This window comes from Egretta garzetta, unplaced genomic scaffold (genome assembly GCF_000687185.1).
Source record: "Egretta garzetta isolate BGI_Z169 unplaced genomic scaffold, ASM68718v1 scaffold314, whole genome shotgun sequence".
In the NCBI taxonomy this organism is placed as follows: Eukaryota; Metazoa; Chordata; class Aves; order Pelecaniformes; family Ardeidae; genus Egretta; species Egretta garzetta.
Window position 1 is genome coordinate 2,209,412 of NW_009259531.1, and position 14,985 is coordinate 2,224,396.

General features: G+C 32.6%; 1 protein-coding gene across 1 annotated transcript in view; it reads right to left on the minus strand.

The window, feature by feature from the left end:
* RPGRIP1L (RPGRIP1 like) overlaps positions 1-14,985 on the minus strand; it is a 76,401-nt gene that overhangs the window by 14,576 nt on the left and 46,840 nt on the right. The window contains 2 exon segments of the mRNA XM_035893131.1: positions 3,836-4,019; positions 13,849-13,946. Coding sequence (XP_035749024.1) covers positions 3,836-4,019; positions 13,849-13,946 — 282 coding nt within the window.

The following is a 14,985-nucleotide window of genomic DNA, read 5'->3' on the forward strand; positions in this document are numbered from 1 at the left end:
TAGTTTCACTCAATGGAAAAAATCAGACTAGCAAGTAAAACATTCAGCACAAGAACTCCATTCAAGTCTGGGGAAAATGATTAACCATAGTGAAAATATATTTTTAGATCACGATGAATAACATGCTTTCATATCACCCTTTAGTACTGCCTGAACTTAGAATTATAACATTGCTCCAAGGCATGGAACATCTCATCTTTCCAATTAATTACAAAAATAATTCAAAATTAACTTGTGACAGTTTCCAACTAAAATTATAATTTTAAAGTTTGTCCTAAAGAAGCACTAAAACCTGAAGATTACAATGACCCTGGAACCTTGTTAAAAATCACTGCAATTCCAAACATTAACATAGATGGTTCTGTGATAGCATTTTTTTTTTCACAGCTCATTTTCCAAAATAACTAAATGACTATGTGATGAAGCAGAGTTTCATCACGATGAAGAAAAAATGCCTCACAATGTTGAGCTTTAATGGAGAAAAGGAATAAGCACAAAGAAATGTAACAATGCTTGCTGATGCAAGGCCTTAACATTTTCGTTTGAGTTATACTGAAGAATTCACCTTTTCGAACATGGATTTTAATTAAAAAAACCAAACACCTATTTTTTCCCCTGCCTCCCCTTCCATTTGTCTGCTTACAGTTGTACTTCAAGTTGTTCAAATAACCAGCTGTTCATTCACAAGAAAAAGCTCTCCAATTAAATATCATATAAAATCTTTGCAAAATTTCGTACATCTTCCTTCTACTTCTGCTGCCTGTTCTCCAGAACCATTGTATACAGTGATAAAGACATATTTCAGACCTTCTACCAATCTTATTTTCTAGTAAATTTCTTTCCATGTCAGCATTTTCATAGTCAATTCTTCATATTTAATAAAATATGAATGCTTTTTTTGACATTTCTAAACTAACCTTAGCTCTGTAATTTAAGTAATTGTGGCATTGACAAGAAAAATGTTTATTTTACTGAAATTAAGAGTCAAATATCAATAGATGCAGATTGGAATCCTTCCTTTTTACCAAATACAGAGTCATCGTGTGAGCACAATTTGGCAAGTTCCACTTTTCTTTGAATTTACGGGACGGTAGTGTTTGGAAGCATTCTTGGATATTCTGATAACTCTTTCTACCACTAATGAACACAACAGCTCCTCTCCTCAGTCAGTATGGCCATCAGTAGATGTAACAATGTCATGGGAAATCAAGAGTTATGCGGTATAACCTAGGGTATATAAATGGTCCATTCAACTTTCTGTTCCACGACCTTGGAAGAAAGAAAACAATCTTCTGACCATTCCTAGTCAAAAAAGTCATTGTCAAAATAAAAACCTGATGTCAAGATACATGCTCTAACTCCTTGTGAAAAGGGAAATTCTTAGGATCTTGTATGTCCAAATCAATGGAGTCCTACTATATTGTTTTTCAGCAAGATTCCATTGATCTTCTGGTATCTTACATGTCAAGCAATGACAGCGACGGATGTGCAAAAGGTATGGAAAAACTTCAAATGTTCAAATAATTCCAGTTATAAATATAATAAAATGTTTTAGTTATAAGAATTAATGATTTTTTTAGATAAATTATGGACTTACCCTGATTTTCTCCATGCAAGAATCTAGAAGACTATTAGTTTCCTTCTAAGCTCAAAGTAAATTTCTTTCTACCCATGCAAATCTCATTTTTATTAAAGAAAATATTCAATTATCCTCAAATATTCAACATACTCATATCTAATTAGACATGAATAAGAGATGCAGTAAAGCTATAGTAAACACACATGCAGATTTCATTACTATTATCTTACCGGCTTTCCAGTTGACATTATCAAAAAGAAGACTCATTAGGTTTTTTTTTCCCCCCCCATATGCAAAGCTAATCTTCAGTAGAAATTAGATGATCAATTATCTAAGCAAAACTCTGCAAATAACAACCACATTAGTATTATTCTGCAGAATACAATCCTGAAGCAAGTAAGACCAAGAACACCTTTTGATATTGATTTGTTAGGATATTTTAAAGTTTCAACAAGTTCTATATTCAATACTTAAAGAGCAAATAGAAAAATCAGAGTTATGAAGCCAGGTTTTGACTAGCAGAAATAATATGATACAGCACTACCAGATTGGAAAGCCTCATGAATTAGAGTCTCTACAAAGCATGATAACTATTTTCAAATATCACAGCTTGAAATATATTTAAGTTTCATAATTGTCTTAAGAGTCTGAAATTGCTTTCTGCATTCATCATAACTTTGCTGTGCTTTGCTAGTTTAACTTTGCAGAGTCAATACTTAAAAAACTAGTATTATGCTTAGACCATACCCAATATACACAGGAATCAGAATATTGACTAAGAATTTTTATACCTTCTGAGTGCTGCTTAAATTCAAATCATTGAGAATTCAAGAAGCTTTTATTGGCTTATGGTATTATTATTTCAATTATGTCTGTCTCTCTAGAACATTTGGAAAAGTGTTTACAGCAGCTAGCAAGATGAATACTGTTCAGCTCATAAAAAGAGTTCTTACTTACCTGATGTCTCATTTAGTACATGATGTCAGAAATCCCATTTGTTTGAATGGAAGTAAGCCTCAGTGAATGAAAGAGTTTGCAGTGCTATTAGTTTTTGTCATTTCAAGTTTTTTTTTTCCTAGAGCCTTACAAAAATTACTGTCTTTCTCAGTCACAGAAGTTAACACATTGTGCCCTGTCCTCTATATTCTCTCTCAAATGGGAGTCCCACTACACCAATGGTTGATGTCACATCTGTGAGGGATTTCAGTCTGCAACTATGGGGTAATTCAATAGTTTACGAGTATTAGGATGACATAAATGAGTAAGTTCTTTGGCAGGTCTACTTCTAAAATCAGGTTTCTAGATGGCAGCAATTTTAAAAATCTGTGACATCACTTTTGCAAAACCACTTTTACGGAATTATTTTTAAAAGAATGCTTAATTCAAATGTTCGTATTAATGGTGTGTCACAAATAGCAAATCGATTCACCTGCTCCAGGATACCCTCAGCTAAAAATGCATTACTTAAAAGTCCAAGACAATATGAAGCACTCAGACTGAATCTTAAATGAAACAGACTTTAACAGAAAAAAAAAGTTAATGGATAATTGAAATACTATGGAATAACTGGGAAAATAATTAACAAGAGAATTATCAATTATTACAATAGGTCTGTGTATGCTATTAGTGTAAATTACATTGTATATTGACATAAAGTATTTTGAAATGTTAATTTATTAGAGAACAGCATATGGAACATGCAAGATTAAGTATTATGAAGTAAATAGCAATATATTAGTATTAAACATGGCTGAATAATTTCCTATTTCAAGAAGTTCTTATTAAAGGAACAGAGTATTCCCAAGTGATGATCAAGTCCAATTACATATTTTCTCTTTTTAATGGTATTTTAGTGGCATATGGTTACATGGAATGTTTTTCTTTCTCTTTATCATCATGTACCAATAGAGAAATCAGCTCATCGTGTTCTTTTAAAAGGAATACATAAATTTTAGTTATGTATAGCCTAACTTTAAAATGTATGCACTAGCAGCATATTTAAATATATTGTAATGTTACCCTTTCAGACACAAGCCTGCTTCAATAATTCATTTTATACTTGAGAATTGCATCCTTACCTCATTTCTTAAAAACCACCTTTACTATTTCCCAAAATATTTGGGAAACAGACAAATATAATTGGCACACAGATAAATGCAACTATAACACGGAGGAAGTAGGCCTTATTGGCAGGCATTTTCATAAGACAGAATTTAAGAGAAGAAACAAGCCTGCTCAGGAATACATCATACTTACCATTGCTATAGTTATAGTGAATCCTCTGACCACTTGTTGGTTTTGGAAGTGACAGCGGGGTCTCCTCTGCAAGGAAATTGTATAATCTGCATTCTACAAACAGCTGCTGTATTGTTTCATCTGATGCAATTCGTGACTCAGTAAGACCAAGCGATATAATTTCAATGCGGATCTTTTCAGTTGCCTATTTAGAAACAAAGAACAAACATAATACAAATTATTTTGTGTTTCTTGAAGTGTTAACACAAAACAAACAAACACAACACGTAGATCATTGGCTATTTTGTATGACTAACACTGATTGATTGATTTTGACATAGACACAATGAGATTCTAAAGCCCCAGGGTTTGTAGTTGAGAATATTGTTGCAACAGATACTGATTTACATTCGGTATTGAATATATTTTTGCAATAGTCATAATCTGCTGGAGAAGATTAGGTTAAGGTTATCTCCATGTACCAATGATATCTGAACCACAAATTTCAGTTGTCATTATTTTTAGCAACACAGCAAAGTGATTTGTATCTTGCTCCCGTAACTGCTTGAAATAGGCTCAGCAATAGAAGGTACACCAAAGCTCTCCAAATGAATGAGAATTTTTGCTCAGTGCCTACTGCAGACTATACTACAAATAGTTCAATAATAATCCATCAAGTCATAAAGTAGTTAGCCATGTAATTAACATGGTATTTATATGGAACTCAACTTCATATACTGAACTTTTTAAATCAAATATACATTTAAATGCTAAAGTTAACAATGGATAATAAAAGTAATACCCCAATTGTTCTTCACCAGAGCCCAAAATGACATTTTCCTGTTGCTTATATGAAATTGTTTCATACTGTTTGGCAAAGTCTGTATTATTTGCGTACAGATAAATTTTAATAAGCTTTATGTATTTAAGTGGGAATGTCAGACTCAACAGAAAGAGTCACAAATATTTCCCTAGGTAACTCTGTAATTCAAAGAAAGAAAAGCCACTATGGTTTCAAAATTGGAGTACATAGGTGAGCATTCAAAGATGAGATTCTTCAAAGAGCAAACAGAACATGCTGGAGTTCAGAAATGTCAAAAACTTTTTTTTTTTTACTTCTTTTCTTTTCAAGTGCATAAGTTTATTAGAAATATTTCCTCTACATGAAAATATTTTGACAATTTTTGATTGTAAACTTAAATCATGAAGTAATAAATTATATTCAAAAGATTAGCTTTCTAGATTCTGTGTTAGAACTGCAAGTCAATATTCTAATTTATTATGGAGATAGCTTGTATTTTTCCAAACAAATTATATAATTAATCAAACTGAAAAGCAGGTGTATCCTACTGTAAAAATATCCATCATATAGAACAATTTTCCATTGCTGTCAAGCCCTTTCAATATTTGATGAAGTAATTTTACCCCCTCCTTTCAAAAGACATTTCCTTTTATTATGTATCCTAAGACACTTTAACTAAAAACCCAAATCTGAATATTTCAATAAGGTTGTTTTATTATTCAGTAGATTCATGGAAATTTTACTAGGATGACAGAGAAAATTCCACACCATTCTGTCTCCACTAATACAGGTACATGGCTTCAGCTGGCAATATTACTGGGATTAGCATAGAATGATGAAATATTTAAAGGAATTTTTTTTTTCTAAAATCTAATAAATCAAATGACTGCCAAATGTCATTAAAGTGATGGTCTTTGACTTGAATATGCTTTTCATATTCAAATTTGAAAAGAAAGAGATGAAAGCCTGGAAAGGTTACTCAGTTTCAACTAATAACCTCAAGCACTCTACATTCACATGCATAAAAAATGAAATTGGCTCTATTGTCTAATTTTACTTCAGAAACAACTCTTTTCTTCTTGCACTGAACAGATGTATTAGCATCTGTATTTAAAGTGATATGCTGAGCGGTTTTGTTCACCCCAAAGTATTTAGCAGCTATGTCAGACTAGTTTGTACACAGACAGTAGTTTATGAATGAAGTCCGAATACAATATCCTGTATTATAAAGTATTCCTTTTACATAACTAAAAATTTGACATATTTAACACTTGTAATTGCATACTGTAGGCAAAGAATATTACAGTTTTTCAGGGATAGCAAGGTAAAACCAGGTATTTTGCTTTCTAACTTATAAGGATGCAAGTAACTGAGTGTTATTATGAGAAAACTGTAAGAAAAAATAAATTACATCAGAGCTTAACAGTCAAGAGTATTTTAAGGCCTGGTTTTATTAATATTAAACACGAATACAGCATATACAAAGGAGAGCACAAGCTGATTAAAAAAAAATATATTTATGAATAAAAAAATATAGAACTGCTTAAAAACAGCATAGCCAGCATGTCATATTTCACTAATACAAAACCTCTCGGATTATGTAGCCATGCTGAAAATATATGTAGCATCCAAAATATGATAGGAATTAATTTTTAAACAACCATTTATATTTCTATGATGCAGAGTGAAGTATGCTATTTAAATCTTTTCCTAACTTCATTTTTTTTGAAGCCTTGGTCTCATTTATTAGGTACTATTCAAGTGAAAAATGGATAGTTTGTCACGACCAATTACTCCCCACAAATCATTCTACTTTGATGGGAATAAAAGTAGTCTTTAAATTTAGTATTTAAAACAAAATATAATATGAAATTTCCTCTAACAGAGAAGCTGGACACATGTATTAAAATAGAAACTGGTTCAGTGCTTTCATTTCAAGTGAGGAAAACAAAACATGGGCAAGATACCTAGTCTACATCAATATTCCTTCTTTACCATTTAATATTGACTCTGTAATTAACACTACCCAGAGATTTGGAAGAATCACTGAACTCTTTCAACAAAGCTTTAGGATTAGGTTAAGTACTAGATACATCAGACATTACATCAGAATTTGAAGTCTCAACGTAATTTCCCTCATCTTTCTGATTTCTGTGGTTAAAAAAGCTTTTTTTTAATTCCATAAAAAGTCTTGACTGCTCTCTTCAAGAAGCTGTATATTCCATATTTCAGTTTCCTTTTTAGTCACAATAAACTGCTAAGACTTTGATGTGAGAAAGAAAATTCCAGCTGACTCAAATGGTCCACAGTAGTATCCCACAGAATTAAGTGTTTTACAAAAAAAGCTTATGCTTTCTGTACAGAACAGCAGCATTGAAAACGCCTTGCTTATAGGAACAATGTAAACAATGCCCTTATTTTTTACATCCAGTTTTAGCTAATATATTGCCCTTGAAAATCTCAAAATAAAGGAAACTTCTTAACTATAAGATCAACTTGAATCCTATCTTTACCAATGCTCAAAAATATTTATGCTTTACTCCTTAATATTTTATGTATTTATTTCCACAGTCCACTTATCCACTTGTTCCCTTTTATTTCAAGCAGAAAGCGCATCAGATAAACTATAAGCTATTGTCCAAAAATCACAAGTAATCATCCATTCACTATCAATACTTCAATCACTAACAACATTACTTGATTGACAAATACATTTATTGAATGAGAAATCATGCTCTTCCTCTATCAAGTGCCAAATTCCTATGATCATCCTATTAACAACGTCCGAACGCGCTGCAAAGGAATGCCATCACAGGAACTTCAACCTAATTTAACTGTTCAGAGACACAAATATTACTCACTAAGTAATTATGATTAACAGGTCAACATCTTTTATATATATATATATATATATATACACACACACACACATAAAAATACATATTTAAAAAAATTATTCCGGTCCTTACTTAAGTGACTTTTCATGTTAGAAACAACATCACCTATTTTTGGACTTTCCCCACAACGGTGTAGATGTGAGAATAGAAAGAGGTACGGAAATGCTCCCTGTTCCTTCTCCAAATGGATCAGACTTACAGAAGTGCACGCACTTTAGACTCTCCCCAAGACCTGGGGCAAAGAGATCTCCTTGTCCCATAGCTCTTTTGGAGCTGGATTTACTATTAACAGGTCAACATCTTTTATATATATATATATATATATACACACACACACACATAAAAATACATATTTAAAAAAATTATTCCGGTCCTTACTTAAGTGACTTTTCATGTTAGAAACAACATCACCTATTTTTGGACTTTCCCCACAACGGTGTAGATGTGAGAATAGAAAGAGGTACGGAAATGCTCCCTGTTCCTTCTCCAAATGGATCAGACTTACAGAAGTGCACGCACTTTAGACTCTCCCCAAGACCTGGGGCAAAGAGATCTCCTTGTCCCATAGCTCTTTTGGAGCTGGATTTACTGTGAAGGAGGGAAAGCCAGATATAATCTTCCCCCAGCATCACTGTTTTTGCAGTGTGCTAGGAAAGAATGCAATGGCACAAGGTTAGCACCATAACAAGATTCGACGCAATCCCTTCAGCTCTGCCTGAATTTAGAACACACTAAATAAATAAAAAAAATAAATCTATTTGTGACTATGTCTTCGGTTGCTGCCATTTTATCTAGTGCAGAGTCCAAATTCATCATTTTCAGAACACGAATTAATCTTTAATATCTTCAAAAGCGTGAATTACTTGCTACAGCTTGAGACAATTCAATGATTAGATATTGCCTCTTCTGTGCAAATCCGTAACATACCCATCAATGCATTGATTTTTTTCAGAAAAGACAATTCTTGACAGATACGAAGCTTCCCCACCATGACCATGACAACTACACATCTGAACTTAAAAGTCATATTTGCACTTTTTTCATAATACAACTTTTGATCACTTGAATAATATACTTCCTTCTCTTCAAATGGCTTGCCTTCCCCCTCCCTTTCTGAAGAACAAACATAAAATTGTTCAGTGTTTCTCCTGAAGTTGAACTGTTTTTAAAGATTTGATTTTGCAATTTGCCTGTGGCATCGCCTCAACTAACAGCTTTTAAAGATAAACTGTTTCTAGGGATGAATAAATACAAAAAAGCAAATATATCTGGAGCTGTTTGACTGGTGAGATACAAACTTCCTTAACTCAGAGTTTCATTTTCTCCCCAAAAAGCAGGGAAGGCTACATAAGCAATACTGTTACAGTCCTAAACTAAGCTACACCCCTCTCTACTGCAGACTGTCTCAAAGAGGAGACTTAATTTTTTGAAATGTTTAAACACTCACCATTGATTATACCACCAGATAAAATAAAAAACAAATACCAACTTTATCAAATCTCAAAGCCAGTTAGCTACATCAGTACCAACCAGTCTCATAATTAAATAATTCAAATGCTCTGTAAACTTACAATTACCCTCCATCTCTAAAGGAAACATGATCCTTCAGTAAATAAGCATGAAAAACAGGAAAATACTTGATAAAAAGAGGTCTTACTCTGTACATTTTTGGTATGCTAATACACATCAACATTTAAGTTACAGAAATAAGATGAAATAAGTAGCAGTATTATGTAAAAAACTAAGCAAAGACAAATATAATAGGATTTCTGCTTTTGTATACATCATGCATGTATTTTTCTATATGTAGATCACAGACTTCTGGTTTGACTTAAAAAATAAATTAAATTTGAAAAATCTGTATTTGAGAGTTAATTCATTTAGACAAAACCCCCTTACTATGGGAAGAAAGCAGAAGTATCAGTATAGCATTTTCATTTAGGAGTGCATCTGTAGTGAAAAAAAATATAGCAAATTGCACATTTTTAACACAGCTGCTTTTTTTATTCAAAGCTTTAATACTTAACATTTGTTACTGTGTCCCTCCCGCCTATTGTGTGGGGCCAACATAGACATGCAAAAAAATGGAATTTGATTCTCTCTTGCATTACCCACAGTGTGAAAAAAAATTATGCTTGGTGATATATATCATAGCTAATCAAAACTTCAATTTAGTTTCAAATCCCATCCTTCGCTTTTTAGACCTCCAGTTAGAAAAATACTCCTTTCTACTTGTAAAGTCACTGTAACTTACTTCTATGTCACTGAGCTCTGACAAATATAGTCTCTCAAGTAAGCAACTGAGGAGCATTCATGTTCATAACCACAAAAAAATATTACCAGCTAGGTTAAAAATGGCTCCTGTTGATGCTGTCCTGTGGGCTTATGCACTCAGCCTTAGATCTGACTTTCTACTTAACATAATATTCTGACTAATTAGTTTTATTTGCTACCTAAAAAAATAATGGGTTATGTAATGACTTAAGATTCTGTTTTGAATCATTTTAAAAGCTGGTGTTTGGGGTTTTTTTGGTATTATTTCTCCCTCTTCTTTCAGTTCTTCCATCAAGAATGACTTATAGTACATGCTTCTATTTATTACTTCAAAGTGTATTTGACAAGTGCTAGAAGTTGTAAATCCACCATTTCAGTGCACTGCCTATTCAAACTACTGTCATCTCAAACTTTATCAGTGGTAAAAGACAACTTAGGTCTTTCCTGGGTTCTTCAAACTTTCTCTCTTATACTTTATTAGTTCCTGTCTAATAGCGACCGTAATAGCAAACAATCACCTTAAAGATGGAGAATGGCAAACGTTCCTTTTTAATCTTAGGCCCATCAGTTGTCTTTGAAAAGACTAACTATAAAGCTTTAAGAAGTTACTTTTATCTTACTCTGATAAGATGGTTCTGTTTCATTAATTTTATTTCTTGTTTTATTAAATATGCTGGTGCAGCACTTCTACTTCCCCAATTTCTTACACAAGAAAAAGCACAAAGCACCTAAGGTTAGATCTAGACAAGACTAAGAGAATACAAAGGATTAGTATTTCTGGCACAGTAGAATCAAGCCAACTCAGCAACACAGGGTAATATTAAAACCCTAAAATTTTAGTTCTCTAAATTCAGATTAGATATTCACAGAACAAGCCAGTTTAAGAAAAGCACTAAGCACTCAGCCATCTCCCTGAAGTACACCAAAGGTACTCGAGTCCCATAAAAAATAAATCTAAAGAGAAATCAAGACAGTCAAAATTTATAATTGCAATACAACATCCAAATATTTTTCTTTTTTTTCAATGAATGCAGATATCTCATAGGAGGAAACGCACTATTCAAGCAATTGTACAAAAAAGGCATAATAAAAGGAAAAGTAATTATTGCTTTGCTATACATAAGCTTTAGGCTTTTTATCTTCCCACCTTTGCACAAACACGTTTCATTGACCAGCGGAACAAGCAATTGGTATTGCTTTTTAATGGTGTTTAAGAGAGATTTTCATGTCAAAATTAATTTGAGCCCAAGATCTTAATTTACAGAACTGACAATGACAGTTTTCAATAAACTGCTGTTAGTGCAAGATAATGCACTCACAGTATTTGCAACAAAAAAAAAAGAGACGTAAACACACCTATAGGAAAAAAGGGACCACCACTGAATAAATTGTTTTTGCCACTAATTGCCTTATGGGCACATTTTAAGACAACTTGGAAGATGACAGCTCTAAGTTTTATTGTGATAATCGAATGCTATATTATCTCCTGTAAGGATAAAGTGTAGACATGGGGGTGAAAGGGAGGAGGGGAAGGAAGAGAAAAGATTTTTTTTTTATTTTTATTTTTTTTTTTAAATATAAAGACCATGCAAAAGAAAATGCAAATTCCCAGTTTTGATGTCTATTTTGAGGATCTGAAACAAGTCTTTTAATCAATGTATTATACATCAAATTGATAATGTTAACTTCTGATTATTCAAATGTATGAAATATTCATAGAGAACTGTCCAAACTTTTACATTTCTCAGACTTCTTTTCTCTATTAATTATCATGCCTGGAAGCTTTTTAGTAAAAGCAGCAGCCATCAGCCTGACTGAACCTGACAAGCTAGCAAGGCCCAATTACACTGGCACTCTGTGGCACTTTGATGTACTGGAAACGAAAAGAGATAGGGGCAAATTGTATAGCACATTATGTTAATGACTTGATTTAATCCAGCCACTAAACTTTATGTAGCCTGTTAAAAAAGATGCTAACACTAATTACGCCACTTTGGAAAGGAAAGAAGGGGACAAGCATTTCATACCGACAAAGTGAAGCTCATAAATGTTGTAAATGAAATGAAACAAAATGAAGTAATCTATGATTAATTATACATCATAGACAAGAAGAAAAGAGAAAGAAGCAAGTGGTACAGCTAAGTACTGGAAAATCTGTTAGATACCCTTTATGATCAACATATCTAAGAAATAACCATGAACTGTCTAATTTGCAACATGCAAAAAAGAAACAGTATGATCTTAAACGGCTTAAACAGTTTGGCATACAACTCAGATTTATAAGATAATTAGCATAACGATCTCTAAAAATCAAGTCTTATTTACAGTGTTTGATTACCAGCAGGATATTTATCTCAAAAGATAAAAGGCGGTGATTTTTAATCTTAAAAAAAATACAAATTAAATCACAAATTTCACATGCTGTATTCTATAATTAACCCAAGATTTCAAATATACCAATGCCTATGTTTAAAATCCAATCTGTATCAAACATGCTGCCTTAAAAGTTTATAGCTTTTACTGTATTATCTACCCTTCTTGAATGTGCACTTCGTTACCAGAGGAACAGATCAATGAAGAGATGTAGAAATTAATGAACCTGAAATGAATCTACACGCAAAATTCTCTCAGAAGTGTTCTTTAATAATTTTGATAAAATAAAATACAGGCTGACTATAAATTTATACATCAACCGTATTATAGTTTGAATTAATGGTCATGAGTAGTAGCCATTTTAGTTCTCAAAATTAGAGGTGAAACAATTTAACATTTTACATATAAACAATGCAATTCTGTCTTCAAAAGTACCTTCTGTATCTTTCAGCAGTATATATGTGACAGCATTTCTAAGGGTCTTCTACAACTTAAAAGAAAGGAGCAATATTTCTCATACGAAGCATTGCTTCTTGTTGCTAGTTATTTTATGTCACGCAGCCTTGACAAAAACGATTAAAAAATAAAAAAATAAAAAAATAAAAAAATCAAGCTACCTCTAGGTTATCACATTGCAGAACATTAAAAAAAGTTAAGACTTATAGGATATAACAGTACACCCTTGGTCCTTTAAAAGAAGGCTAGTACAGACCACAGAAGTATTAACTGTTAGAAGTATTATAATCAAATTTAAGGGCTAGTTTTATAAGATTGTTCAGCCAATGTTAGATCTAAAAGTATGAAATATCCTTAATTTTTAAGGAACTATACTGTTGAAATACTGTTCAAAGTAAATTTTCCAAATTTGTATCATGCTGTGTGATTTTAAGATTTTTAAGATTGCTGATTTTAAGAACAAGTCAAGACAATATCCTTACTGTACCTGCACACAAATAATAATAGAAAAAGAAGTATACTGAAGTGATTGGATACTGTATATGTACAAACTTTATCGAAAGCATGTTCAGTTCTAAAACTGTTGGGAAGTCAGGAACATAAAGAAACCCACGTGGATGAACTAGAAAATATATGCAAGGTTTGCATGTTATTAACAACCTCAAGTTTATGCAATTGCCATTTCAACAACATTCAATCAAGTCAACACACGGGGATGAAACACAGCGGGTAGGTAAGCATTGTAGATTTACCACAGGCCTTGACAAGTGAAATTATCCTCCTCTTCCTCAAAAGCACTAGGAGAAGCAGAAAAACACTTTCCCACATAAAGGCAACAGGTAGGACTGAACAACAAGACTAAGTTCTTTAGACATTCACATTACGGTAGTTATCTTTCCTTAGGGAGATTTTGTGCAGGACTGAAGTTTGCATTCAGATTGAAACTAATTAGAAATGTCTACTTCTAAGTGTGTTGGACAGTAATGGAAGAGATGACAACAAATTTCCCCATTAAAAAACCACCTATAAATCTCATGCATAATACAGTTGGGTTAACTTTTCTTGTTTTTCTGTGAAAAGGTGTCTATTTGAACTGGAAACAGGAAACATACATTCATTGAAAATGCCTTAGAATCTGACATTAGATATAGCAAAGCTACTTTTAGAGGAAATTAGGCTTAAAATATTTTTCTTAGACTTACCAAATAATTGCCATAAATACTCTGACTCACCTGTTTAATATTCTTGGATACTGGACTTGAAACAATACAGTCATCACTGTCAGTTATTATTGATTCAATGGCATCATTTTCTTGTCTATCATCTTGATCTGCAAAAAAAGAAAGAAAATCAATATAGTTAAACCCCCCTGTATTTGTAGTCTATCTGAGACTTGATGAGAAACCTGATAGCAATATATTTGCTTTTTTAATAAATAAAGTATAAGTGCCAGGTAAATCCTCCCTTCCTTGCAGAAGATTAACACTGGCAAATCAATGACCTTTAAAGTCATCTAAGCTGTATTTTTTTCTGATTTGCTAAAAAAATTGTAATGTTTCCCAGATGAAACTTGATGAGTGGAATGATACAAGCCCTGTGATGTACTGAAGTATGAACAACAGTTAGCTTTATATAAGAATATGGCCTGAATTTGTGGATTTCCTGACTACGTTTAACACCATGCACATGTAAAGAAGAATGTACCACTATTTTTTTTTTTTAAAGTAGTTCTATATGCAGGTGGATTTTTCTCTAAAGCATTCAGGTCTCTCTTTGGAGCAAATTACTTTTAAACACAATAGGGATTCAGCATCATATTTTTTCCAAATTTTCTAATGAATTGTTATGCAGAAGCTGCAAAAAACTGAACATAAAATTTTAGCATCCTGCTTGTGCTTTTACTTTAAACTTGGTATTGTGGATTTGGTTTATTTCAATGATAAACAGTTTAAGCTCGGAGGTGGTGGAACAGGATGACCTGGCTTTTATAATCTTTAAATAAATCTGCCTCTAACAACTTTATGTCACAGATGTGATAAGACATACTACCCCTCTCACTGAAAGGATTTCCGATATCAGCATTGGCTGTTATCTGCAGACAAAAGGAGCATATTCATTAAAATAGTCTTTAGAACAGCACAGTTCTAAGGGAGAATATAAAGACATCTAAAAGAGAAGCCAGGTTTCCTTTAATATTTTATGAATCTAGGTCAGATACCAGATTTTTGCATTCAATTACAATACAGTTTCCATTTGGGAAGAAAATAACACCACCATATCCACCACCCAGCTTCAGCTATGAAGTACACCAGAATATAATTTCTGTCATGATGCTTCTCATAATGAGGCAGCTCCCACTGCTAGTAAGA